The 26,479-nt window shown below is 49.7% G+C and overlaps 1 protein-coding gene across 2 annotated transcripts in view; it reads right to left on the reverse strand.

Annotated features, from left to right (window-relative positions):
- Positions 1 to 26,479, reverse strand: part of YME1L1 (YME1 like 1 ATPase) — a 69,032-nt gene that overhangs the window by 27,194 nt on the left and 15,359 nt on the right. For both annotated transcript variants that reach the window (XM_040434372.1, XM_040434371.1), the window contains exons 2-8: positions 24,042 to 24,173; positions 21,729 to 21,894; positions 19,306 to 19,398; positions 18,891 to 19,000; positions 10,436 to 10,586; positions 8,280 to 8,363; positions 7,057 to 7,139 (exon numbers count right to left, since the gene is read on the reverse strand). In XM_040434372.1, the coding sequence (XP_040290306.1) occupies positions 7,057 to 7,139; positions 8,280 to 8,363; positions 10,436 to 10,586; positions 18,891 to 19,000; positions 19,306 to 19,398; positions 21,729 to 21,894; positions 24,042 to 24,173 (819 nt within the window). The remainder of the gene's footprint in view (positions 1 to 7,056; positions 7,140 to 8,279; positions 8,364 to 10,435; positions 10,587 to 18,890; positions 19,001 to 19,305; positions 19,399 to 21,728; positions 21,895 to 24,041; positions 24,174 to 26,479) is intronic.

The raw sequence follows: 26,479 nt of genomic DNA on the forward strand, positions 1-26,479 counted from the left end.
CATTCTGATGTAGCCACGTTGTACAGTCCCGGTGAGGGAGATCAAAGGACAATCTGGACCGAAAGGTAGTCCCCCCAAGTTACCGAGAAGGTAAGTCTACAGCAGGACCATTGTCTTAGAATGGACCACGCAATCTGCACTCAGCGGGAGGACAGAACGCGGTAGACTCGGTAAATAGGCACACAGCTAATACAGCCAGTGTGAACAAGGGAGACAGTACGAGGCCAAAAGGAACACCGGAACCATCCACATGAACAACCATGCTCTCCCCAGAGGGGAGGACAGTGAAAGAACAGCCTCTGAAGTCTGGCGGGAAGCCACATCGGAGTGATCTGTACCGAGCGGGAGCCGAACAGAGCCGGCGAGATAAGGTAGTCGAGACAGAGGCCGGCATAACACCCTCCAACCGAAAGGAGGAGGAGTGGGCAACAGGGAAGCCATAGGACAGCTCAAAAGCAGAACCCGCTACACTGTGAGACGCCCGGTTCACCGCCTCGCAGAAGGCGAATACCCTGAAGAACCCAAGGCGGAGGTCCTCCGGACCTGGGTAATCGAGCACCCAAGAGAAGTTGGGTGACCTTCCCGAGAAGAGCGGCCCGAACCTGGTAGCAGATCAGACTGAAGCGTAGAGGCGCCAAGAGGAAGGACTCATACCACACTGCATCCGAAGAGGAGGAAATTGCAGCAGGCAAGGGAACCGCAGTCCTGCCAGAGCCAACGAAGAATTCGAGGGGCGCTGAAGACAACAGCACTCTCGACCATGTGACCACTAGCGCAGGGAAGCAATGCCGCGGAAGGACGAATGGGCATGCATCTAGGACCCACGAACACTCCCTGGGATGAAAGGCCAACTAAATGAATGAGTACCACCCAGCTCGGTGCAGCAGAGAGCAATAGAGCCTGTCCGGGTCAGGTGGACAGAATGAACTCCTTAGAGACGAGTGCAAGGCTTGCGGCAAGCATCGTATCCCAAGAAAACAAAAGTATGCCGCAGGAAGCAGGTGAGGCATACGTACGAGCAGCCCCGTAAGCAGTGAGAAGGCCAACCCACCTAGAAAAAGGAGGGCTCGCCACAGAGTGCCACAGCATGTACGGAATTGCAAAGTGCAACCTGAAAGGGAGTTATGCACAAGCCTAGTATAGCATGCGATGGAACGCAATCAGTCCGCCCCGAAAGGGGGGAAATTGTACCTGGCAAACTGCAGTCGGCAAAAGTGCAAAGGCCCGTCCCAAAAGGGAGTGATGCCTAAGGCCGTACCTACTTCAGAGAAGCAGGACATACCCTATAATCCAGCAGGAACGCAGGAGGTCCACCTAGTGAAAGGGGAACATGCACAGGGTTATCCTAGCATTAAGTGAGTGTGCAATAATACACCCAACACTGAACTCAGCGAGAGTGCAACTACTCTGCCAATAAAGGGGGACATGTACAAGTCCAGCACAGCCATACAAGGACAGCCGTGAATCTCATGAGCGTGCCAAATTCTGCCCATGGAATGAGCGGTGGTCACGCACAAGGCCAGCACCGTATCCAATGGAAGTGCAAGCGTTCCACCCATGTTAGAGGGGCATTCTCATGGCCAGCAATGTATCCGGTGAGAGTGTAGCATGCCGCCCAGAAAAAGGGGGGTAATGCACATGGCCAGCATCTCATCCAGGGAGAGTGCGAGCACACCGCCATGTATGGGAGTCATACACATGGCCAGCAACGTACTGGCGAGGAACAAACACAGTCAGTAAGAATGTGTGTATGTCGCCTGAGGAAGGAAGGCATGCCCCTGGCTGGCAGCGAATCCAGCGAGAGTGCGTACACCGCCCACGGAAGAGGGGTCATGCATATGGCCGACAGCGGATCCAGCGAGAGTGCAAGCACCCTGCCATGTATGGGGTACATGCACATGGCCAGCAACGTACCTGCGAGGAAACAACCACAGACAGAGGGATGTATGTATGCTGCCTGAGGGAAGGAGGCATACCCAAGGCCGGCAGGGAATCCAATGAGAGTGCAGCATAACGCCTATGAAAAGGCCGGCAGCGAAACCAGTGAGAGTGCAGCATAGTAACATAGTACATAACATAGTACATAAGTACATCATAGCACATCAGTGAGAGTGCAGCATTCCGCCTATGGAAGCGGGTCGTGCACATAGCCAGTACCGTATCCGATGAGAGTGCAGTATTCCGCCTAAAAAGGGGGTCATGCACATGATCGGCAACAGATCCAGTGAGAGTGTAGCGTTCCGCCCATGGAAGGGGGTCACGCACATGGCCGGCAGCGAATCCAGTGAGAGTGCAGCGTTCCGCCTAGAGAAGGGGGTCACGCACATGGCCGGCACCGAATCCAGTGAGTGCTGCCCATGGAAGGGGGTCACGCACATGGCCGGCAGCAAATCCAGAGAGAGTGCAGCGTTCCGCTTATGGAAGGGGGTCATGCACATGGCCAGCACCATATCCGGTGAAGGTGCAGTATTCCGCCTAAGAAGGGGGTCATGCACATGGCCAGCCGGCAGCCAGGGAGAGTGCAGTATCCCGCCTAGGAAAGGGGGGGATGCACATGGCAGGCACCATAACTGGAGAGATGATGAATGCTGCCTACGGAAGGGCCGCATGCACTTGGCCAGCGCCGTATCCTGGAAGAGAGCAAGAAAACCGCCTAAAAGGGGAAATGCCCTAGCAGCGACGCAGGCTGGGAGCGCAACACAATGCCGCCTGTGGAAAGAGGTCATGCAGACATGCAGCACTACTGATGAGGCTGCAGCGTCCTGCGCAGTCCAATAGAAATCAGTGATCTATTATTCATTATTATTATTATTTTTATTTATTTTTTATTTTAAACACAGCCTCTCTGAGGCTAAAGGGGAGCCACCATATAGGGGCACCTGAGAGACAGGAAAAAAGGGGGGCCAACCATACAGGCCCATTTGGGAGCCGGCCTGTACCCAAAGGGTTAACAGGGATCCGGCCTGGAGGGCGGCGCTGCGATCCCCTGGGGGCGGAGGAACCCCCAGGCGGGAAGAATTCGCGCCTGGAGAAGTTCCCGCCCCCTCCCCCAGAGGACGGAATTTTGCGGCCTAGTAGGCCACGAAGCCGGGGTCTAAATTTGCGGCGCCCGGCCCGTTATGTACCGCCGGGACCTGAGGCGGAATGGCGCTTCAAACCGGCCGCGGGTGCCCACCCCGTGGGCCGGTCGGAATTGCGGCCCAGCAGGCCGCGAAGCCTAGGACAAAATTTGCGGAGCCCCGCCGACCGGCACCGACGGTCGGACGGAGCCTGCTGGGGCATAGTCAAGCCCAATGCCGGCCGCGGGAGCCTACCCCGCCGGCCGGAAGAGACAGGGACCCGGAATGGCGGCTTGCCGGCCGCGGGAGCCCACCCCGCCGCCGGAAGAGACAGGGGCCCGGAATGGCGGCTTGCTGGCCGCGGGAGCCCACCCCGCCGGCCGGAAGAGTCAGGGGCCCGGAATGGCGGCTTGCCGGCCGCGGGAGCCCACCCCGCCGGCCGGAAGGGTCAGAGGCCCGGAATTGCGGCCTAGCAGGCCGCGGAGCCTAAAATTTTTGCGGCGCCCAGCCGCACCGGAATATTAATGCTGGCCGGAGGCGAGGCCTTACTCCACAGCCTCAGGCCTTGAGCAACACTCCGGTAAGGCCCAATGTGATCAGGCGAGATGGGGGGACCCAGAGACGGGGTGCCCGTGAGGAGAAGGCAGGCAACGGCAGAAACTATGTCGCAGCTTCTGCAGCTAGCTGTGGGGAGACAGCCACTAGCTGCATGTCCTATGAGGGCCAGGAAAAGGGGGGGGGGGGGGGGGGGGGGGAGGCAGGGAGCAGATTGCCGCACTGCGGCACCCCAGGGGCCAGCCTAGGTCCAGCAGGGGAAGGGTCCAGAAGCCCAGTATGGGGGGGTCAGGCACGCAGGAGACCAGGGTGGGGGGGTGGGGGACGTAGGGCTGGAGAAGCCACTCTCTGACCATAGCCGTCTTCACCCTCGGTCCATTCCAGCAGGGTCGCCCCTTCAGCTACTGGCACCGTAGTGGCAGGACGCTGGAAGAGGGACTTGGCGTGCAGGCGACCCTTGCGCTGGCGGGATGCAGGGGAGCTAGGCTGCCCTGGTCCACCTTGCCTTCTGTGGGGGAGGCAGCAGTGCGGGTGACCGGCACTGGCGCAGCTCAACCCCGGGAGAAGCAGAGAGGTCTAGTGCGTCTCTGTTGTCCCCGATGATCTGGAACAAAAAGAAAGAAAAAAGTAAAAATCTAAAATTTAAACAAGGAGAAAACAGCCCTGCAGAGCAGGGAGTGTCTTGCCTCCTTGGACACTAAGCAAAAACTGGCAGTCTCTCTCTCCAGGCTGAGGGTATAGCTGTGGAGGAGGGGCTTAACAGTCTTCACTTAGTGTCACGCCTCCTATGGAGATGAGCTATACCCAAGGTCTTCTGTGTCCCCCAAGGAAACTGGGCGAGAAATGAAGTTTTGTTTATTTTTACTTGAAACTTAATTTTTTGGGAGGAAAACTTTATTTTTTCAACATTTGTTTTAATTTATTTTTTGTCCCACTTTGGGACTTCAACTTTTGGGGGTCTAATCCCTTTTACAATGCATTCCAATACTTCTGTATTGGAATGCATTGGCTGTATGAGTAATACTGTGTGTATTACTTATACAAACTTCTGGTCTGTGAGATCCAGGGGGCTGGATCTCACAGGCTCGTCACCGTAAGGCAGCGCAGATGCCTAAGGAAGGCATCGCGCTTCCTTCCATGCCATCAGGTCCCCCCTACAGCCGGATGGGGACCCGATGGCACCGCCGTCCGCCGGATAAGGTAAAACCGCAAACCGCAGGTCTGAATTGCCCCCCCCCCCCCTCCCCCTCACTTATTGTGAGATTTTGAGCAACAACCTCCTTCCCTCAGTCAGAGCATTGAAGATGGGTCGTGGCTGGGTCTTCCAACATGACAACGACCCGAAGCACACAGCCAGGTTAACCAAGAAGTGGCTCCGTAAGAAGCATATCAAGGTTCTGGAGTGGCCTAGCCAGTATCCAGACCCAAATCCAATAGAACATCTTTGGAGGGAGCTGAAACTGCGTGTTTCTCAGCGACAGCCCCGAAACCTGACAGATCTAGAGGAGATCTGTGTGGAGGAGTGGGCCAAAATCCCTGCTGCAGTGTGTGCAAACCTGGTCAAGAAGTACAGGAAAAGTTTGACCTCTGTAATGGCAAACAAAGGCTTCTGTACCAAATATTAACAGATTTTCTCAGGTGTTCAAATACTTATGTTCAGCAGTGCAAGACTAATAAATTCTTTTAAAACCTTTCAATGTGATTTCCTGTATTTTTTTTTTTATTCTGTCTCTCAGAGTGGGAATGCACCTACAATGTGAATTTCAGACCCCTCCATGATTTCTAAATGGGAGAACTTGTAAAATCGCAGGGTGTTCAAATACTTCTGTTCCTCACTGTATATATAGAACTAACTACACTGGGGAAAATAAAATAATCTGCACAGAAAACTGAGCAGACCGATCGGAAAAATTTATGTTTCTGATCAGCGCTCAGCAGGTGCAGAACGCACGCACACAGATATTGTGTGTGAAAAAATTTACACACTACCTAAAATTGATTTCTATTTAACACAATGTATTTTTTACACCAAAAAAAAAAACTGAGCACAAAAGCGACCAGTAAAAAAAAAAAAAAAAAGGTACTTTTTGGTGCTCACGGCTGCAGAACACACGCAAGCTGACGTTTGGTGTGTCCGTGCAGACACCGCAATATAAAAATTTACTGCAGATACAAAAAAAAAAAAACGTGGGTATAGCTATGTCCTCTAGGAGGCGTTGACACTAGTAAAAGCTCCCCTCAAAAAGAGATTTTACTGGTAAGTTATACAAAAATCTTGTTTTCTCGCCCATATTCATTGGGAGACACAGAGACCATGGGACGTCCGAGAGCAGTCCACAGGGGGGGAAAACCACAGACACATGGAGCAAGCACCCCTGCAGGCAACTGAGAACTGCCGCCTGCAAAACCACGCAGCGCCCGCCAATGCATAAGTATGCACCTTGCAAATTTTTGTGAATATGCGTAAGGAGGTCAACAGGGAGGCGAGGCGTCCACTGTTTTCCCATCTGGAAAAGAAGGAAAAAAATAAACTAAAATAAAAAATCTTAAGGAGATCCCACTAGAAAAAACTGAAGCTCTCTCTCCAGGCTGGAGGGGGTATAGCTGCCAGGGGAGGATCTCACAGCTTTTACTAGTGTCAACGCCTCCTAGAGGACATAGCTATAGCATGGTCTCTGTGTCCACCAATGAATATGGGCGAGAAAAGAACACTATTTAAAAATCAACTTGCAGCAATTCCAGATATTGTTCTTCTTTTCTTCTTTCAGCACCAAAAGTCCCAGCAAGCCAACAAGGACAGAACCCCTCTGCACGCAGTTACCAGCTAGAATGGCTGCCTGCAGACAGGTTCAGCCCTTTCCTGTGCTGCTATTGGCTGAAGAGTGGTTCCAGCCAATCACAGCGTTGGCAGGGGACGCCAAACACTGGAGTTCACCTGCCTGACCTCAGAGGAAACTGGTGCTGACTAGTTCAGCACCGCTCACCTCCCCATGACCACCCCCGCAGCTTCCTTCTGCTTCTGGCGTTGCAATGTGTCGGTCTTCATTGACCAGCCAATCGAAGCGCTTGGAGTTGAAGGGGGCAGAAAGACACCATGCTGCCCTTACCCAGAATGGATGCCTGCCAGTAAGAGCAGCCATGGTGCCCCGATTCCCCCACGATCCTGCCCCAGCACCCGGCAGACCTTGCGCCGTACGTGTCCTTAAGGGGTTAATATTGATTTTACAATGTGATAATGCAATTTCATTAGCAAGATACGGCAAACCCCAAGTGACTATAGTACCACCTGCATGTTTGCCAATACTTCCACTTGTAGTATGGCATTATAGGGGATAGACCATGAGCTATAGAGTCCCTTCTTATCTTAACAAAAACACGTGTTATCTGTACGAATCTGATGCCCCATAGTCGGTTGTACAGCGCCCTTTTCATCTGTACTCACCCCTTTCACATGCTCAAAAGTGATATTTTTCATCTGAATTGGATCAACAGCTGCATCAAGGCCAGATGTCGCTCTGAAACGAACTGCAAAAATAAAAGGTTATACATATTTAAATATGCTTAAAGAGAATAAGTCTTAATTTTTTAATATCTCCTAGCCTTCCCTCTTTCGGCCACTATTGGTGTCAATAGCAGTAAATTGTCAGGTGGATGTTTCCGATGATCAGCCGCTGACCACTGGGGGCTGCCCACCTAACAATCTACTGCTATCAGTGCTGAAACGAACAGCATCAACAGCAGCCAAATGGGGAAGGCCAGGAGAATAAATAAGCAGTGCAGGAGTAACGGAAATATGGCTACAAAGGTACGCAACCAGTTGTTCTTCTAAGAGGACATGACAGGTCCTCTTTAGAAAGAGAACCTGTCACCACTAAATGCATTGCAATCTGCAGGCGTCATGATGGGGAGCAGGATGAGCTGAGCAGACTGATAGATTTGTGGGAAAAGATTCAATGAAACTTCTAATTTTATAAATTTAAATCTCTGCTCTTTCTGGGCTCAGGGTGGCCCCTTCGGCTAATATCAGTGATTGATAACAGTTTCTGTGTATGTGTTTTATACAGAGATAGCTGTCAGTCACTGAAGATAGCCCCCATGTACAACTGAGCTCAGAAAAAGCAGAAAGTTACCATAGAGTGCACCAATTTCCAGACCTCTCAGACTGGCGGGACCCACGTTGGTGATCATACTTACCTGATCCCCAGTGCTCGGTCCTGGCTTATTTGCTCCCCAGCCTCCGCTGCTAGTCTTGGGTCCCTCCGTGTAAACTTCCTATTTGGCGCCGCTGCAACCAATCAATGGCCGCTGTTCCACTTGCGCTACGTCAAATGGTCAACAGACGCAAGGGGAGCAGATCACCACTACCGAGGCGTCAAACCGGAAGTTTACATATAGGGACCCGAAACAAGCAGAGGAGGCCGGGGAGCAAACTAGCCAGGACCCAGCGCCAGAGATCAGGTAACTATGATCACCATCGTGGGTCCCACCAGTCAGAGGTCTGCACACCACAGCCCTTTAAAAAGGATAAATTACAAGTTCCAAACCATGTATTCATCTGATAGGTTTACCAACACTGTGATCACAAAAAAAAAAAAAAAAAAAAAAAAAAAAAAAAAGGATGTTCTTAAAAGCACAAAAGCTCTTCAATATGTGCATGAATCTCACCTGACAGAAATGGGGTTTTTGACAAACCGTAGATGCCAAGTAACAATACAGCCAGCAGGATGTAGCGGGTTCTCTTCAGTGATTCTAGAAAACCATTAAGAGAAAATCTTGTTTAGTCACAAGAATTTTCTGATTCAATTGTGTAGATCAAAGAAAAATGAGACGTGAAGGTACAAACTGAATGTTTCCAACCAGTCCTTTAAAATTCATGACCTATACTTGGGATAGGAAATCAATATTAGACTGGCGTAGGTCTGACACTCAGCATCTCCGTCGTTTAGCTGCACATTTAGTACCGGCTGTGACAGGATTTACAGCTTACATTAGCTTCGTCCTTTTCAAATGAATGAGGCTGCCAATGCCAGGCACAGCCGATATTAAAAGTGTGACATGTGCCTGGTTTACAATGAAGGGTTCATGCAACTCACTGGAGCCCCATAGCCCCGTTCACACAGCTGATCAGCAGCGGTGCACAGACCTACTGCAGACTATCAGTTTTCAAGAACTAGAAAACCCCTTTAATAAATGGTTATAAAAGTACGAAATCGATCTCAACTGTAAAAACATACAACCAACGGTAAGATGTAGCAGAAGATCTTATGCGGCATTTGAGGATGTTGGACGATGCTCAGGGCTCAGTCTGCACATCAGAAAGTGTCACATTCCCAATCCACATCAATCTACGTTCACATCTGCATTGGAGCCTTGGTCAGAGATAACATTGTTTAGACAGGAAAATTTCTATGGCATGCAGCTCTAGCTTAGGCTACTTTCACACTGGCGTTTTGGCTTTCCGATTGTGAGATCCGTTCAGGGCTCTAACAAGCGGTCCAAAAAACTGATCAGTTTTGCCCTAATGCATTCTGAATGGAAAAAGATCCGCTCAGAATGCATCAGTTTGCCTCCGATCAGTCACCATTCCGCTTTGGAGACGGACACCAAAACGCTGCTTTTGGTGTCCGTCTGACGAAACTGAGCCAAACGGATCCGTCCTGGCACGGATCCGTTTTCACTGACACAATCCGGCACAATAGAAAACGGATCCGTCCCCCATTGACTTTCAATCGTGTTCAAGACGGATCCGTCTTGGCTATGTTACAGATAATACAAATGGTTCCGTTCATGACGGATGCATGCGGTTGTATTATCTGAACGGATCCATCTGTGCAGATCCATGACGGATGCGCACCAAACGCGAGTGTGAAAGTAGCCTTACCCATCAAAAGGAAAACAAATCCCATAGAAAGCCAATGGAGCCCGGTGGGTCCTGCTTATACATTATAAATGAGAACCACTATGCAGATGTGAAAAGAGCTTAAAAGCCTTTTTACATAGGACGATAGAGAGGAAAAGATCGGGAAGGATCATTGCCCGCTCATCAGCTGTAGATACATGCAGCAATGATCAGGGCTGTCACGATGATCGTTCATCCCCATAGTTTCCTTGTTTGACTGCAGCACATCCTTCTTTACACAAAGCAATGAGCTGCCAAGGAACAAGGATTTTATATGACCCATAAAAGATGCATTCACTACAAGCATTTGTTAGTCTACTTTCACAGTGGCGTTTTGGCTTTCCGTTTGTGAGATCCGTTCAGGGCTCCAAAACGGATCAGTTTTGCCCTAATGCATTCTGAATGGAAAAGGATCCGCTCAGAAAGCATCAGTTTGCCTCCGTTCTGTCTCCATTCCGCTTTGGAGACGGACACCAAAATGCTGCTTGCAGCGTTTTGGTGTCCGTCTGATGAAACTGACACAATCTGGAACAACAGAAAACGGATCCGTCATCCATTGACTTTCAATGGTGTTCAAGACGGATCAGTCTTGGCTATGTTACAGATAATACAAACATTCTGAACGGATGCAGACGGATCCGCACAAAACACAAGTGTGAAAGTAGCCTTAATTTGATGGGTAATTGGCTGCATATTTAAATGGGTTCGTATGACCGCTCTTTCTCGAACACGGTCCATGAAAACGGGAGGACAGTCCACAGCAGTCATTATCTGGCCAACACCTAATAAGGCTGGCATACCAAGAATGGCTGTGACAAAAACAGCAGAGCTTTTTAGTATGCCAGTTGTATCAAGAACCATGTGCGCCCCCTAGTGGCAGATGTGGTGAGAAATAAATATAAAATATTTTCAGTCTACCCACCAGTCGACCTCTGAGTGAGAGCTTGTGCTTTCAGGAAACCCTCTGCAAATCCGGTCTTAAATGCATCCTGTTGTCCTTCTGGAACATTTTTATTTTTCACAATCTTGTCTAAGTTTTCTACATCTGGCATTCTCTCTCTCATTAAGAATCCCTAAAAAATAAAATAATAAAAAGGGCCATATACAACATATACATTTTCATAAACTGAAAAAAATAATACCCCCCATATGCCCGGGCCCCTCACACTGATTCTACTTACCTGGCTTCCAGCTCCCCACATGGCCGCAGCTGTTTTTCTCTGTGCGGATTAAAACATCTGGTGTCGGGGGGGGGGGGGAAGAGGCCAATGGCAGGCGGTGACGTCGACCAGCCACCTTAGCATCACTGGCAGTACTAGGGAGGCTCGTCCCCAGCATCGCCTGCCATTGGCTGCACCCCCTCCTCCCCAACACTGGATGTTTTCATCCGCGCACGAAGAGAAGCAGCTGCGGCCATGCGGGGACCAGGAGTGGCGCGGGGAGCCAGATAAGTAAAATCAGTGTGAGAGGCCTGGGGATATGGGGGACATTTTTTTGTCTCGGATAACCCCTTTAACCCCTTAAGGACCCTGGGATTTTCCATTTATGCATTTTTGTTTTTCACTCCCTGCCTTCCCATAGTCCTTTTTTATTTTTCCAATCACATAGCCTTATGAGGTTGCATACCATGTAGTAGGAAGCAGGAAAAAAATTCCAAATGGGGTAGAATTGGGAAAAAACGCAATTCTGATAAAAGTAAAATCTCTTTCTCGCTCTTCATTGGGGGACACAGGAACCGTGGTATAGCTATGTCCTCTAGGAGGCGCTGACATTAGGTAAAAGCTGTTAGCTCCTCCCCTGGCAGCTATACCCCCTCCAGCCTGGAGAGAGAGCTTCAGTTTGTGAGAAGCAGTAGGAGAAGCAAGTCAACCAAAGAAAAAACGTGGAACAGCAACAATCCCAAGAACCAAACCAGGTTCTAACCAGCAACAGCCACAACTATGGTCGAACAACAATACTGGGTGGGTGCTGTGTCCCCCAATGAAGAGCGAGAAAGAGATTTTACTGGTAAGTTATACAAAAATCTCATTTTCTCGCCCATATTCATTGGGGGACACAGGAACCGTGGGACGTCCAAAAGCAGTCCACAGGGAGGGAAAAACCACAGACCCATGGAAGCAATCGTCCCTTTAGGCATCTAAGAAACTGCCGCCTGCAAGACCATGCGGCCCAAGGCAGCGTCCGCCGATGCATAAGTATGGTAACATTTTGTGAATGTGTGTAAGGAGGACCAAGTAGCCGCCTTACACAAATGTGCAGCTGAAGCGCGATTCCTCAGAGCCCAAGATGCGCCCACCGCTCTGGTGGAATGAGCCGTGACACCTAAGGGCGGAACCCTGCTTCGGGTGCGGTATGCTTCAGCAATTGTAGACTGGATCTAGCGTGTGATCGCCACCTTGGAAGCCACCAATCCCTTTCGAGGACCCTCCGGAATGACAAAAAGGGAATCTGTACGGCGGAAGGGACCGGAGGCTGCTAAATAGACAATTTTGGCGTTGTCAGAGCTCTAAAGATCTAACTCCTTTCCCTTAGGGTGTGAAGGAGATGGACACAGTGAAGGAAGGACAATTTCCTCATTAATATGGAAGTCAGAGACCACCTTCGGAAGAAAAGAAAGGACAGGCCAGAGAACCACTTTGTCCCTATGAATAACCAGGAAGGGTTCTCTGCAAGAGAGCGGCGCCAACTCAGACACCCGTCTGATGGAAGTGATAGCGACCAGAAAAACTACCTTCCAGGACAGTAGTCGGAGAGAAATCTCCTGCAAGGGCTCACAGGGGGAAGCCTGGAGCGCTGAGAGGACTAAATTCAGATCCCAAGGCGGTAAAGAAGGACAGTACGGAGGAACCGTATGTGCCAGTCCCTGAAGAAAGGTCCTTACTGGCCCCAGGGGGGCCAGAGGGCACTGGAGAGGGATAGAAAGCGCCGACACCTGACCCTTTAAAGAACTAAGGGCCAGACCAAGGTCCAACCCTGATTGTAGAAAGGACAGGACCGGACCGTGGGGAGAGAAAAACTAAGTGGTGGAATATTTCGGCTTTCACAGAAACCCAGGAAGGACCTCCAGGTCCTATAATAGATACTGGACGACGCAGGCTTCCTGGCCTGAATCATAGTGCGGACATCCGCCGAAAACCCTCTGCGCATTAGAATGGCGGTTTCAATGGCCATGCCGTCAAACGAAGAGACCTTAAATGCTGATAGAAGACTGGTCCCTGCGAAAGAAGGTCGCCTCTGAGAGGCAGTGACCAAGGAACGTCTCCTTGGAGAACGAGGTCGGCGTACCACGCACGACGAGGATCGTCGGAATGCCCTCCATCCTGATTTTCCATAGAACCCTGGGTAAGAGGGGAAAGGGGGAAACACATAAAGGAGGGAGAACCCTTGCCAAGGGGAGATCAGGGCGTCCACGCTGCAAGCTGTCAGATCCCTTGCGCAGGAGAGGAAAGTGGGAAGTTTCCAATTGAGCCTTGAGGCCATCAAGTCCACGTCGGGGCGACCCCAACGTAGACAGATCGCTTCGAATACCTCCGGGTGGAGGGACCACTCGCTGGGATCTATTGTGGTCCTGCTGAGGAAGTCCGCAGTCCAGGTCTCCACACCCGGGATATAGATTGCTGAAATTGCCAGTACATGGGCCTCCGCCCACCGTAAGATCTTGGCAGATTCCTGCATCACCGCGAGGCTGCGCGGTGGTTAATGTACGCCACCGCCGTGGCGTTGTCCGACTGGACTCTAACAGGGCGACCCTTCAGGAGGTGGGTCCAGTGCCAGAGAGATAGAAGAATCGCCCTGAGCTCCAGTACATTGATCAGGAGCTTGGACTCCGACCGAGACCATGTGCCTTGGACTGTCTTGGGAGGGAACACTCCTCCCCAACCCAGGAGACTGGCGTCGGTGGTACAACCGTCCAGGATATCCGAAGGAAAGACCTTCCCAGAACTGGAACCGACAGCCACCAACAAAGGGACGACCTCACCTGAGGAGAGAGGCGTATGGGACAGTCCAGGCTCTCGGAAGATTTGTCCCAGGAGGACAGAATCGCTCTCTGGAACGTGCGAGAGTGGAACTGGGCAAACGGAATCTCCTCGAAACAGGCAACCATCTTCCCTAATATCCTCATGCAGAGTCGAATGGACAGAAGTCTGCCATCGAGAAGAACCCTCACGGAGCGGTGTAAGGCCAGTCGCTTGTCCAGGGGAAGGCGAATCTGTGCCGCCTCCGTGTCCAGAAGCATACCCAGAAAGACCAGTTGTCTGGAGGGAGTCGGGGATGACATGCAGATTGACCAGCCACCCGAAACGTGCCAGGGCTTCCAGCGTGATCTTTACACTGCTCGACGCCTGAGCAAAGGAGGGGGCCTTGATGAGGATGTCGTCCAGATAAGGCATAAGGAAGATGCCTCTTGAAGAGGGGCTAGAATCTTTGTGAAGACCCGAGGCGCAGTTGCCAGCCAGAACGGGAGGGCGACAAACTGGTAATGATAGTCTCCTATTGCAAACCTCAGGAAGCACTGGTGACTCCGTGCGATGGGGACGTGGAGGTATGCGTCCTGGATATCTACGGCTGAAAGGAATTCCCCCTGCTCCAGAGAAGCAATTATGGAACGAAGGGATTCCATTCGAAACCGCTGAAGACGGAGGAACTTGTTTAGTAGTTTGAGGTCCAGGATTGGGCGCACCAAGCCCTCCTTTTTGGGGACCACAAAAAGGTTCGAATAGAACCCCTTGAACTTTTCTGCTGGGGAAACGGGAGAGATGACTCCCCGGTCCAGGAGGGACTGAATGGCCCCTCGGGGTCCCGTGGAAGACGGGATAAAAAAAAAAAAACAAAAAAAAAAAACAAAAACTGTCTGGGGGAAGAGACTGGAACTCGATCAGGTATCCCGAGGATACATTCTCGAGAGCCCAAGCGTCGGAGACATGGGCCCGCCAGACGTCCTGGAAGAGGAGGAGGCGGCCCCCCACCCAGTTGGGCGGGGGCGCACCTTCAGGCTGAGGACTGCTTAGCCGCAGGGGTTCGAGCGGTCTGAGGTCTGGGACGCCAGGAGGGCTATGCCCGAAAGGACGTTTTTTTGCATCGATCTTGGGAAGTAAACCCGCGCCCCCCTCCAGCGGAAGAGCTCGCAGCGGGGCGGGAACTAGCGAATCGACGAAAGGGCCTGCCACCCAAGGAACCAGACCTAATGTGAGAGGCCCGCTTGGCCCTAGGCTGTGGGAGATGGGTGCTCTTGCCTCAGAAATAATTTCGTCCAGCCGAGAACCAAAGAGACGGGTGCCGGGTCCGCTGCCCAAACTTTCAGCCAAAGCTCGCAGCGTAAGGTAACCGCAAGCGTCCAAGAGCGTGCAATAAGGTCGCCAGCGTCCTAGGATGCCTCGCAGAGGAACTTCCCTGCCTGGATGATCAGCTGCGCCAAGGATTGTAGATCCTGAGCAGGGACCTCGGATACCAAGTCCTGGTCCAGCTGGCTGCCCCACTCAGAGATTGCCTTTGCCACCCACGAGGAGGCGAACACGGGCCTAAGGGCTGACCCCGTAGCTGCAAAGAGGGACTTCGTCAAGGATTCCATCTGACGATCTTCAGCGGACTGAAGGGAGGATCCATCGGCTATAGGAATAGCCGTATTTTGGGCTAGCCGTGCCACTGGTGGGTCCACCTTAGGAGGGGATGTCCATGTGGAAACGCAGTCCGCTGGGAAAGGATATAGGATGTCCAGCTTTTTGGGGGCGGAAAAACACATGTCTGGATGATCCCAAGCCTTGGAAACCACCGCCGAAAAATCCTTACGGCGAGGAAACACCCTTGATGCCTGTTTTGGACGGAAGAAGGATAACCCCTATTGGTCAGTGGGGGGAGGATCATCCTGCACCCGGAAGGTGTCGCGGATAGCAGCAATGAGGCTATCCACAGTGGAGGCCAACTTAGAAGGCTGCTCCATATCCATAACCAAATCCGAATTCTCAACCTCTCCGTCGAACAGCACGTCCCCAGGAGAAGAAAACCCTGAGTGAGACCGCACACGGGGCGGAGAGGGAGATGCGTCAGAGGAAGAAACGTGGTCTACTCTGGGACGCTTTTGTGAATGCTGTGCACTGACGGAATCACCGGAGGGAAGTGACCTAGAGCAAGAAGCTCTGGAGGGTGCATCCGAGGGAGGTGCAGCCTGAGTAGGTGGCAGATTCTCAACCAAGCGACCCACTATAGATGGGAGATTTTAGCAAGGTTTTCCACTGCCTGAGAGAGAGTTCTGGCCCAATCGGGTAACTCAGCTGCCGGAGGGGGGAGGCAGCAGTACGGGCTGAAGGGGGGCCTAGGCGTCCGACAAGCAGAGCAGACAAAATCCGGGAATTTTGCCTGACATATAGAGCAGGCATAGTGGACAGCTATTGGCAGCCGAGGTAGAGCCCCAGAGGGATCAGACATGATGGTAGGGGCAATCTGAGGCTGGAGAGAGTACAGCGACCTGAGAGGAGCACAGTTCCTACCAGAGCCAGGAGTAGACGCCGTCCAGAGGAGGATGTCCCAAGAAGAACTTCCTGAATAGCTGTGGCGGGAAGAGTAAGCCCCGCCCCCTCAGGTCCTGCATCTCCCGCTCAGAGTCGCGGCGGTGCATGCGCCGCTAATTAACCCTCTCAGTGCCTAGGCCACGTAACCCCTTCAGAATGCAGCACACTTAGGCGGCATCTGGAACAGGCTGCTGTCCGATGTGAAGCGGAGCGAAGCAGTCGCTGCTCTTAGCTTGTCGCTTCCTGTCCCGATCCGCTTCAAATAGGCCCCGCCCCCTTCCAACCAATGTGCTCGTCTCCCGAAGCGCAGAGCGCTAAGTAATAATAAATCACCCCGCCGGTCGGTCATACCAGGACATCGGAGAGTGACTCTTTCACTGCCGCCCGTTGTCAGGGGGAGGAGGAGAGGGAAGAGGAACTTGCAGCCAAGTGTGTAGCCAAGGACAGACCGTGCCGGCGGGTGGTACGACGGCATGGAGCAGGCACTACTCATCTGTCCAGCCGTCTTCACCCTTCCTCTGGTCCAGCAGGGTCACCCCTTCAGCTACTGGCACCGTAATGGCGGGAAGCTGGAAGAGGGATATGGATGGGTGACCCTTCAGCTGGCAGGGGAGCGAGGCTGCCCTGGTCCCCTTGTCTTCTTGTGGGGGAGGAGGCAGCGTGGGGACCAACGCTGCCGTGCTCCCCACCGGGAGAACAGGGAAGCTAGGCGACCACTGTTTCCCACCTGAAAATGAAGAAAGAATAAAATAAGAAACTAAAATAAAAAAAATCTTCAGGAGCTACCCTGCCTCCTATTGACACTAGAAAAAAACGAAGCTCTCTCTCCAGGCTGGGGTATAGCTTCCATGGGAGAAGCTAACAGCTTTTATTAGTGTCAATGCCTCCTAGAGGACATAGATATACCCACGATTCTTGTGTCCCCCAATAAATATGGGCGAGAACGGTTTTATTTATTTTTTTTGTTTGTTTTTTCACTGTACACTATGCGGTAAAAATGACCTGTTATCTTCATTCTCCAGGTCCGTACAGTTCCAACGATACCATACTTGTCTAATTTGTCTTGCGTTTTAATACAGAAATTTTTTTTTTTTAAAACCTTTGGGGGAAAAATAATTTTTCTTCATAACCATAGTCTGACCCGTTAAAAACTTTTTTGTAGTTGTGTACGGGGCTGTGTGAGGGGTTATTTTTTGCGGGACGATCTGTTCTTTTCAGTGATATAAATTTTAAGTGTGTGCGACTTTTTAATCACTTTTTATTAAAAAATTCAATGGCAAATTGGCTGTTTTTATTTTATTTTTTTTCGCTACGCCATTAATATAGTTATATTTTAATAGTATGGGCATTTCCGCACGCGGCGATGCCATGATGTTTATTTTTTTATTGGTTAAGTATTTTTTATTTTAAAGGAAAGGGGGGTGATTTGAACACACACGCACACACACATATATATATATTTGTAAAAAGTATTTTTTTCACTTTTTTTTTAAGTCACCTTGGGTGACAATAACTGGCAATCATTCGATAGCCCATAGTATTCAGTGATGGCTAAATAGCCATTATTAAAGACTTCATTTGCACTATATCAATACAAGGCTGCCACCTAGTGGCCTGTATTGATATATACATCTAATTGACTCTGAAGCCTGCTTGAGGCTTTGGTCAATTAGCGCAAGGTAACAGGTTCCCCGATCTCAGCAAGGGAACGCTGTTACCCAAAAAGGAAGAGCGCGACTTCCGGATCCGGTCTGCGCAGATGCCGTTGTCACATTTGACCACGGCATCTGAAGGGTAAGATGTATGCGATCAGCCTTATGGCAGAAACCCCGCGGCTAAGGAGCCCGCTGCACGTGCCAGCGGGCGCCATGTTTAGGGATTGGAACCCATGATGTACAGTTACGTCATGGGTCCTTAAAGGGTTAATGACCATCAACATCTTTTGTTTTTTGCCTCTCTGCATTTCAGCAGCCGTAACCTTATTTTATTTCATTGACGTGGCTGTCTAGGCCTTGTTCTAGGCAAGAGAATGCTTTGTGTTCAAATTGTGAGCCTTATGTAGTCATTGATGGAGCGGTGCCAGGGCTTGCCTTTTGCAGGGTGAGCTGTAGTTTTTACTGATAGTATTTTGGGGTCTGTATGATTTTTTTGGATCAGTTTTTATTAAATTTTTGGAGAGTTAAAGTGACAAAAAACTGTAATTATAGCAATTTTTTTTAAATGGTGTTCACCACAGCAATGGCGATATAAATTACGGGCCAGATTTATCATTACTCTGACAGCTCACTCCACTTTCACATATGGCTAAAGTCAGTTTTAGCCAAGTCAGATTTATGATCGGCCCTTTAAGACTGTAATAAATGCGATTTGACGGTAGCAGTTTATCCATCAGTAAGCAGCTTTACGAAAAAGTCGCATGTTCTATTAAAAAGTCTCATAAGATAAGCATGGTCCTCACTGGAGTGAAATTGCGACTTTTTTGCGACTTTTTAAATAATCCCATTAGTAAACCTGTCTAGAGATTCATTTACATAAGAAAACACGCCCACTTTCAGAAAACTGGCGAGCATAGTGCAGAGCAGAATTTGTGCGCAGTTTTAGCGTTTGGGACTTTTTCACTCCATTATTCTGGCCTGAGCTAATGATAAATCTGGCCCTATGTCTTTACAACATAAATGAAAAAAAATGTGTGTTTTGATTTTTTTTTGTATTTGTTATAATTTTTAATCATTTGATCACTTGCACAATAGCATGTACAGGGCAGGTTCAGCTCACGAGCCTGTTTTATACACTTCCTGAGCATCTGCAATGTACATGTATGTCCTGGTGCGCTAAGCGGTTAACGAAAAAGACTGCTGTATTCACACATACCTTCATGAACGATGGGGTGACATTTTCTGCTGCAGCAATGCGCTCAGAGGTGGACTGAAGGCGTCTCTCTCTTGTTTTCAAAGTCTTGAATCCCCGAGACTGAATGTAACCTGAAAACATTACAAGCATATCACATTATAACTGCAGGTTTTACGTCTGCCTCTTCCCTAGATAAGGCCACATTCACACCGTCAGAGAACAGATGCAGATCTTTCCATTGTACCTCATCTCTTTGGAGGCTCCACGGCTGGCTCACAAATCACTGATGAAATAGACTGTGTGAAAGCAGCCTTATAGAGAACTGTATACACTTTCCTCTGCGGTCTGATAACATAGCGCTCATTAGATGCCCTGTTATGGACTATACGATCATTTGAAGGGAATCAGAAGTCGGGAAACATAATAGTGGTCTTACCAGGCCAACGATGGAGGTCGGTGCTGACTTGTTTCAGTGGGCTTGGTTGCTGCGTGAAAATAGGCCGAAGAACTCTGAAAGTGTCTGGATAGCCTTTGAAAAAATTCAACAAAAAAGAGAAAAGTTAAATTAAAGTCGTATTTCTCATCTCACAAACTAACCGCATATCACTAACACATGCAATCACTTTATAATGAGTGGTGGCCGGCCCTCTGAGACCACCAATCCTGAAAATGAAGAGGTTTCTGCACCGAAGCTGGCCCCATTCACTTTAAAGGACCCTTTCACACGGGCGAGTATTCCGCGCGGGTGCAATGCGGTAGGTGAACGCATTGCACCCGCACTGAATCCGGACCCATTCATTTCTATGGGGCTGTGATTTTCACGCATCACTCTTGCGTTGCGTAAAAAATCGCAGCATGCTCCTCTTTGTGCGTTTTTCACGTAACGCAGGCCCCATAGAAATGAATGGGGTTGCGTGAAAATCGCAAGCATCCGCAAGCACGTGCGGATGCGGTGCGATTTTCACGCACGGTTGCTAGGTGACGATCGGGATGGGGACCCAATCATTATTATTTTCCCTTACAACATAGTTATAAGGGAAAATAATAGCATTCTGAATACAGAATGCATAGTAAAATAGCGCTGGAGGGGTTAAAAAAAATAATAATTTAACTCACCTTAACTCACTTGACCGCGATGCCCGGCATCTCCTTCTGTCTCCTTTACTGAACAGGACCTGTGGTGAGCATTCATTACAGGTCAAGGACCTTTGGTGACGTCACTCCGGTCATCACATGATCTTTTACCATGGTGATGGATCATGTGATGACCTGTAATGAATGCTCACCACAGGTCCTGTTCAGTAAAGAAGAGCGAAGGAGATGCCGGGCATCGCGATCAAGTGGACTAAGGCGAGTTATATTATTATTTTTTTTAACCCCTCCAGCGCTATTTTACTATGCATTCTGTATTCAGAATGCTATTATTTTCCCTTATAACTATGTTATAATGGGAAATAATACAATCCACCCAGCACCTAACCCAAGCCCGAACTTCTGTGAAGAAGTTCAGGTTTCGGTACCAAACATGCTCGATTTCTCTCACGCGAGTGCAAAACGCATTACAATGTTTTGCACTCGCGCGGAAAAATCGCGGGTGTTCCCGTAACGCACCTGCACATTTTCCCGCAACGCCCGTGTGAAAGAGGCCTTATATTTTTTCACCAATGTAGCTGTCTGGGGGCTTGTTTTTTTGCAGGACAGGCTGAAGTTTTTATCGGTATCATTTCGGGGTACATATGTCTTTTTGATCACTTGGTATTTATTTTTTGTGGACGTGAGGTGACAAAAAACAGCAATTCCATCATTTTTTTCTACATTAGCCGCATTCCGGTAGACAGGATTATTAATATGATACTTTTATAGATCAGGTCATTACGGAAGCGGCGATACCAATTATGTGTAGTTTTATTATTTGTTAAAAAAACATTTATGACATAAATGAACGGATATGAGAAAAGACCATTTTTATTTTCATTTGATTTATTTTTTACACTTTTTTTAAATTTATTTATGAAGACCCATTTGGATCTTGAAGATCCAGTGGAACTGATGGCTATACAGTGCATTGCAATAGTCATCTATTGCAATGCACTGTATAGTCAGTGCTACACTTACACTGAGGCTGATCAGACCCTCAAGGTCTGATCAACCTTAGGTACATGGCAGCCCGGACACCTTTATGCAAGAGAGGGAGCTCAACCCCATGGATGCCACGGTCAGCAGCCGCCCGCGGCATCTATGGGGCTAAACGACCAAGATCAGTGCTAGCAGTAGCAGTATGGCGGGCAGCACATGGATGAGGGGCACGACATACAGGGGGTCTTGCCTGATTTCAGGCTGTGATCTCAAGCGTGGAGGTCACAGCCTGAAACCGGCATTTTCTCAATGAAGCGCTCCGATTGGTTAGTCTGCAGAGACCATTCTGATTGGTCCCTTGCCGTCTTCCCCGGTGTCTCTGCTCTCCGGGAGAGAGGAGACTCCGGGGCTGTGACACTTTATAGTGTCACAGCCCCGGTAAGCAGATTGGAAGTCACTGTACGTCCAAATGCAGCAAGTTACTTGCAATTTGGACGTACAGTTACGTCCAAATATGTGAAAGGGTCAAATATGTGAAAGGGTTAAAGAGCAGTGGGGGAAACATTTTTACGCCTTCTTGTGGCAGGATCATTTACAGATCTGATTGAGACCTAAATGCATGCAGAGTTTGCTGCAATGCAACATTTCTATCTGGGTGCGATATTTTTTATATCAGCCTGAAAATGCAGATATGTACATAACTGTGCAAGTGTTCGTCAGCATAGGAGGCAGAAGAAAAACATCAGTCAGACTGTATGCTTCTATAGCCCAACCAGAACTCACCATTTTTGTTTTCAAAGAAGGATTCTGCGGAGACATATGACGTGTGCCAGCAGGAGGGGGTTTTCTTTTTATCGGAGAAGAAGCCGGGAAGCAGCCTGTTCACAAGTGTATCAAGGTCAGTGGTCCTCAACTCAGACAAGCCAAGGTCCCTGAGATTTAAAAGAGGCTGAAAAAGAAAAAAGTTGACGTTTTATACCAGACGAGAGATCGGCCGGTGACATTTACCACCAAATGGTGAGGAAAAACGTTAAAGCATCCACAATAAGTGTTCAGAAGAAATACGCGAATTCCCATGGTTTTAAACCGAATGGCTTAAAGGAGTATTCCTGAATCAAACTTTTAGCAGCATAGAATAATTTACTCAGGCCCGATTCAGTTTCCGCATACGGTCACATGACCTTACCAGCGCTGTTGTACTCCTTAAGCGCCGACGTCATCTCGTCAGTTCACATGACCATGCCTACTTCCCACTGCCCTGCAGAGGGAACATCAGCAATGACACATCGTGGACCACACGCTTCATTGGAGTCGGAGAACGCGCATGCACCGATCCAGCACTCAGAGTCATGGTGGCCATAATGTACAGGGCTGGCAAGGGAACAAGGAAGTGAGCTAAGGGGCAGGTCATTGTTGTAAGGAATACTGGTTTTAGCATCAAGCTGACAACACAGTGTCTACCCAATGTAAAAAGGTGCAGGCAGATGATTTTTAAACCCTTTCATAACACTCAAAATCTGAACATTTATCCCAATATCAGGCTCCTCCGCTTATAACACAGACAACAGTCCAAGTGACCGTGCCGTTTTTTGCAGTCCGCAAACCGCGGATCCGCAAAAAACGGAAGCCGCCCGCGTGCCTTCCGCAATTTACGGAACGGGCGGCCCATTGTAGAAATGCCTATTCTTGTCCGCAAATCGGACAAGAATAGGACATGCTATATTTTTTTTGCGGGGCCACGGAACGGAGCAACGGATGTGGACAGCACACAGAGTGCTGTCCGCATCTTTTGCGGCCCCATTGAAGTGAATGGGTCCGCATCCGAGCCGCAAAAACGGCGGCTTGGATGCGGACCAAAACAACGGTCGTGTGCATGAGGCCTAAGTAAAATTTGAGGCAGGTCGGCTTTTCAACAGTTATTTGCTGTGGTTCAGCATCTGTCACATTAGACCTTATCATGAACAGGCATTGACAGCCTAAATGGCTATGGGTCCATTAACATGTCCTTGGTGTATTGCGGATCCGCAAATACACCCGGCCGGCACCCCCATAGAACTGCGATTGCGGACAAGAATAGAACATGTTCTATTTTTTTCGGGAGCCATGGACCGGAAGATCGGGGCCGCGCTCCGGAAATGCGGATGCGGACAGCACACTGTGTGCTGTCCGCATCTCTTCCGGCCCCATAGAGAATGAATGGGTCCGGATTCGTTCCGCAACGTTGCGGAACGGATCCGAACCCATTCTACGGGCATGTGAATGGACCCTTACTCGGCCAAACAAAATCTCTAGTTTGAGGCCAGCAATTCAAACAACTCCTGTCACCCAGATCTGTGTCCTTGAACATAAAAAAAAGCAGACTCAACTGCCCGCAGTCTTTCCGTTGCTCCATTCCCACCCAGCTCCAGTCCCCAAGGAACCAGAAAGCAACTTGGTGTCACGGCTGTGTCTCGGTCCCGGTGTAGTTTGCCGTGACACGTTTGCCGTGCATGCAGTTGCCTGGGGCAACGTGTTGTTTCTGCATGTGTGTATACAGCTCCTGTTTTCTGGCCTCTCCCCAGTCTGGTGGTTATAGGGTTTAGGTGTGGATCTGGGTGTGGTCTCATGGCTCTATTTATGCCTGAGGTAGTTTTTTTGGAACACCCACTTCCGGGGGTGAGGGGGCGAGGGGGAACACTACCTCAGGTATAAATAGAGCCATGAGACCACACCCAGATCCACCAGACTGGGGAGAGGCCAGAAAACAGGAGCTGTATAAACACATGCAGAAACAACACGTTGCCCCACTGCATGCACGGCAGACGTGTCACTGCAAACTACACCGGGACTGAGACACAGCCGTGACACTGGGTCCTCTGAACGATATAGCCTGAGGCCTCAGTGGTCATATTGGCTTGAACGACGCTTTACAGCTGCAATATAACGTTCAAGTCAATGTGACCACTGAGGCCACATTATTATTGTGAGGGCCATGACAATCTCTGTACTGCGCTGGGGAACATGTAAGTGCTATATAAAACAAAATAAGTAGGGGGGAGGGGATGTAACATAGAAAAACAATCACAACAGTAGACAAAAAGGACGTGATCTACAAACCTCAGCGCTGCAGGTCTCCGGGTCAGCGGTGACTTCACGTTGAAGAACCTGGATGGACGCTGAACTGGGAAAGTACGCTGCAATTTTGGGGGAGTGGAAGGCAGTAACGAGGTGACTTAATGGTATCGTAACCTAGGAAGAGAAACATTAAAGAAAGTGAAATTTAGAATTTGGACAGGTATTCCCATTAATACACTAGGCCCTCTCTTTCTGATCAGTGGGGGTCCCAGTAAGGTAGACCCTTATGCCCTGTTCAAACGGAGGCGTCTGAAAGCATAATTTGGTGCAGATTCTGTAGCCGTGCAGAATCTGCCTCTCATTGTTTTTAATAGGAGGCCAATTCTGTGCGGCATACATGCCAAATTATGCTGTCAAATCAAAAGCTCTTTGTGAACTGCGCCTTAAAAGAGACCATATTGCTGACCGTTCAGACTTCCCCTGTACAGTGATGCCCCCCTTCTGTACAAGCACTGTGCTTACAGTGGCATGTAAAAGTTTGGGCACCCCTGGTCAAGAGTACTGTAAGGCTACTTTCACACTTGCGGCAGAGAGATCCGGCAAGCAGTTCCGTCGCCGGAACTGCCTGCCGGATCAGGCAAAATGTATGCTAACTGATGGCATTAGTAAGACTGATCAGGATCCTGATCAGTCTTAAAAATGCCTGATCAGTCGAAAAAATGCATTGAAATGCCGGATCCGTCTTTCCGGTGTCATCCGGCAAAAACGGATCCGGCATTTATTTTTTCACCTTTTTTTCAGTCTGCGCATGCGCATACCGGAAGGACGGATCCGGCATTCCGGTATTCTGAATGCCGGATCCGGCACTAATACATTCCTATGGGAAAAAATGCCTGATCCGGCATTCAGGCAAGTCTTCAGTTTTTTTAGCCGGAGATAAAACCGTAGCATGCTATGGTTTTCTCTTTTGCCTGATCAGTCAAAACGACTGAACTGAAGACATCCTGATGCAAACTGAACGGATAAGGGCTCTTTCACACCTGCGTTATTGTCTTCCGGCATAGAGTTCCGTCGTCGGGGCTCTATGCCGGAAGAATCCTGATCAGGATTATCCTAATGCATTCTGAATGGAGAGTAATCCGTTCAGGATGCATCAGGATGTCTTCAGTTCCGGTACGGAACGTTTGTTGGCCGGAGAAAATACCGCAGCATGCTGCGCTTTTTGCTCCGGCCAAAAATCCGGAACACTTGCCGCAAGGCCGGATCCGGAATTAATGCCCATTGGAAGGCATTGATCCGGATCCGGCCTTAAGCTAAACGTCGTTTCGGCGCATTGCCGGAGCCGACATTTAGCTTTTTCAGAGTGGTTACCATGGCTGCCGGGACGCTAAAGTCCTGACAGCCATGGTAAGTGTAGCGGGGAGCGGGGGAGCAGTGTACTTACCGTCCGTGCGGCTCCCCGGGCGCTCCAGAGTGACGTCAGGGCGCCCCAAGCGCATGGATCACGTGATCGCATGGATCACGTCATCCATGCGCATGGGGCGCTCTGACGTCATTCTGGAGCGCCCCGGGAGCCGCACGGACTGTAAGTATACCGCTCCCCGCTCCTACTATGGCAACCAGGACTTTAATAGCGTCCTGGGTGCCATAGTAACACTGAAAGCATTTGGAAGACGGTTCCGTCTTCAAATGCTTTCAGTACACTTGCGTTTTTCCGGATCCGGAGTGTAATTCCGGCAAGTGGAGTACACGCCGGATCCGGACAACGCAAGTGTGAAAGAGGCCTAAGGCTACTTTCACACTTGCGTTGTTCTTTTCCGGCATAGAGTTCCGTCACAGGGGCTCTATACCGGAAAATAACTGATCAGGTATGTCCCCATGCATTCTGAATGGAGAGTAATCCGTTCAGTTTGCATCAGGATGTCTTCAGTTCAGTCGTTTTGACTGATCAGGCAAAAGAGAAAACCGTAGCATGCTACGGTTTTATCTCCGGCTAAAAAAACTGAAGACTTGCCTGAATGCCTGATCAGGCATTTTTTCCCATAGGAATGTATTAGTGCCGGATCCGGCATTCAGAATACCGGAATGCCGGATCCGTCCTTCCGGTATGCGCATGCGCAGACTGAAAAAAAGGTGAAAAAATAAATGCCGGATCCGTTTTTGCCGCATGCCACCGGAAAGACGGATCCGGCATTTCAATGCATTTTTTCGACTGATCAGGCATTTTTAAGACTGATCAGGATCCTGATCAGTCTTACTAATGCCATCAGTTAGCATACATTTTGCCTGATCCGGCAGGCAGTTCCGGCGACGGAACTGCTTGCCGGATCTCTCTGCCGCAAGTGTGAAAGTAGCCTTACTCTCCATTCAGAATGCATGGGGACATACCTGATCAGTTCTTTTCCGGTATAGAGCCCCTGTGACGGAACTCTATGCCGGAAAAGAACAACGCAAGTGTGAAAGTAGCCTTACTGTGAACA

This window comes from Bufo bufo, chromosome 5, assembly GCF_905171765.1.
Source record: "Bufo bufo chromosome 5, aBufBuf1.1, whole genome shotgun sequence".
In the NCBI taxonomy this organism is placed as follows: Eukaryota; Metazoa; Chordata; class Amphibia; order Anura; family Bufonidae; genus Bufo; species Bufo bufo.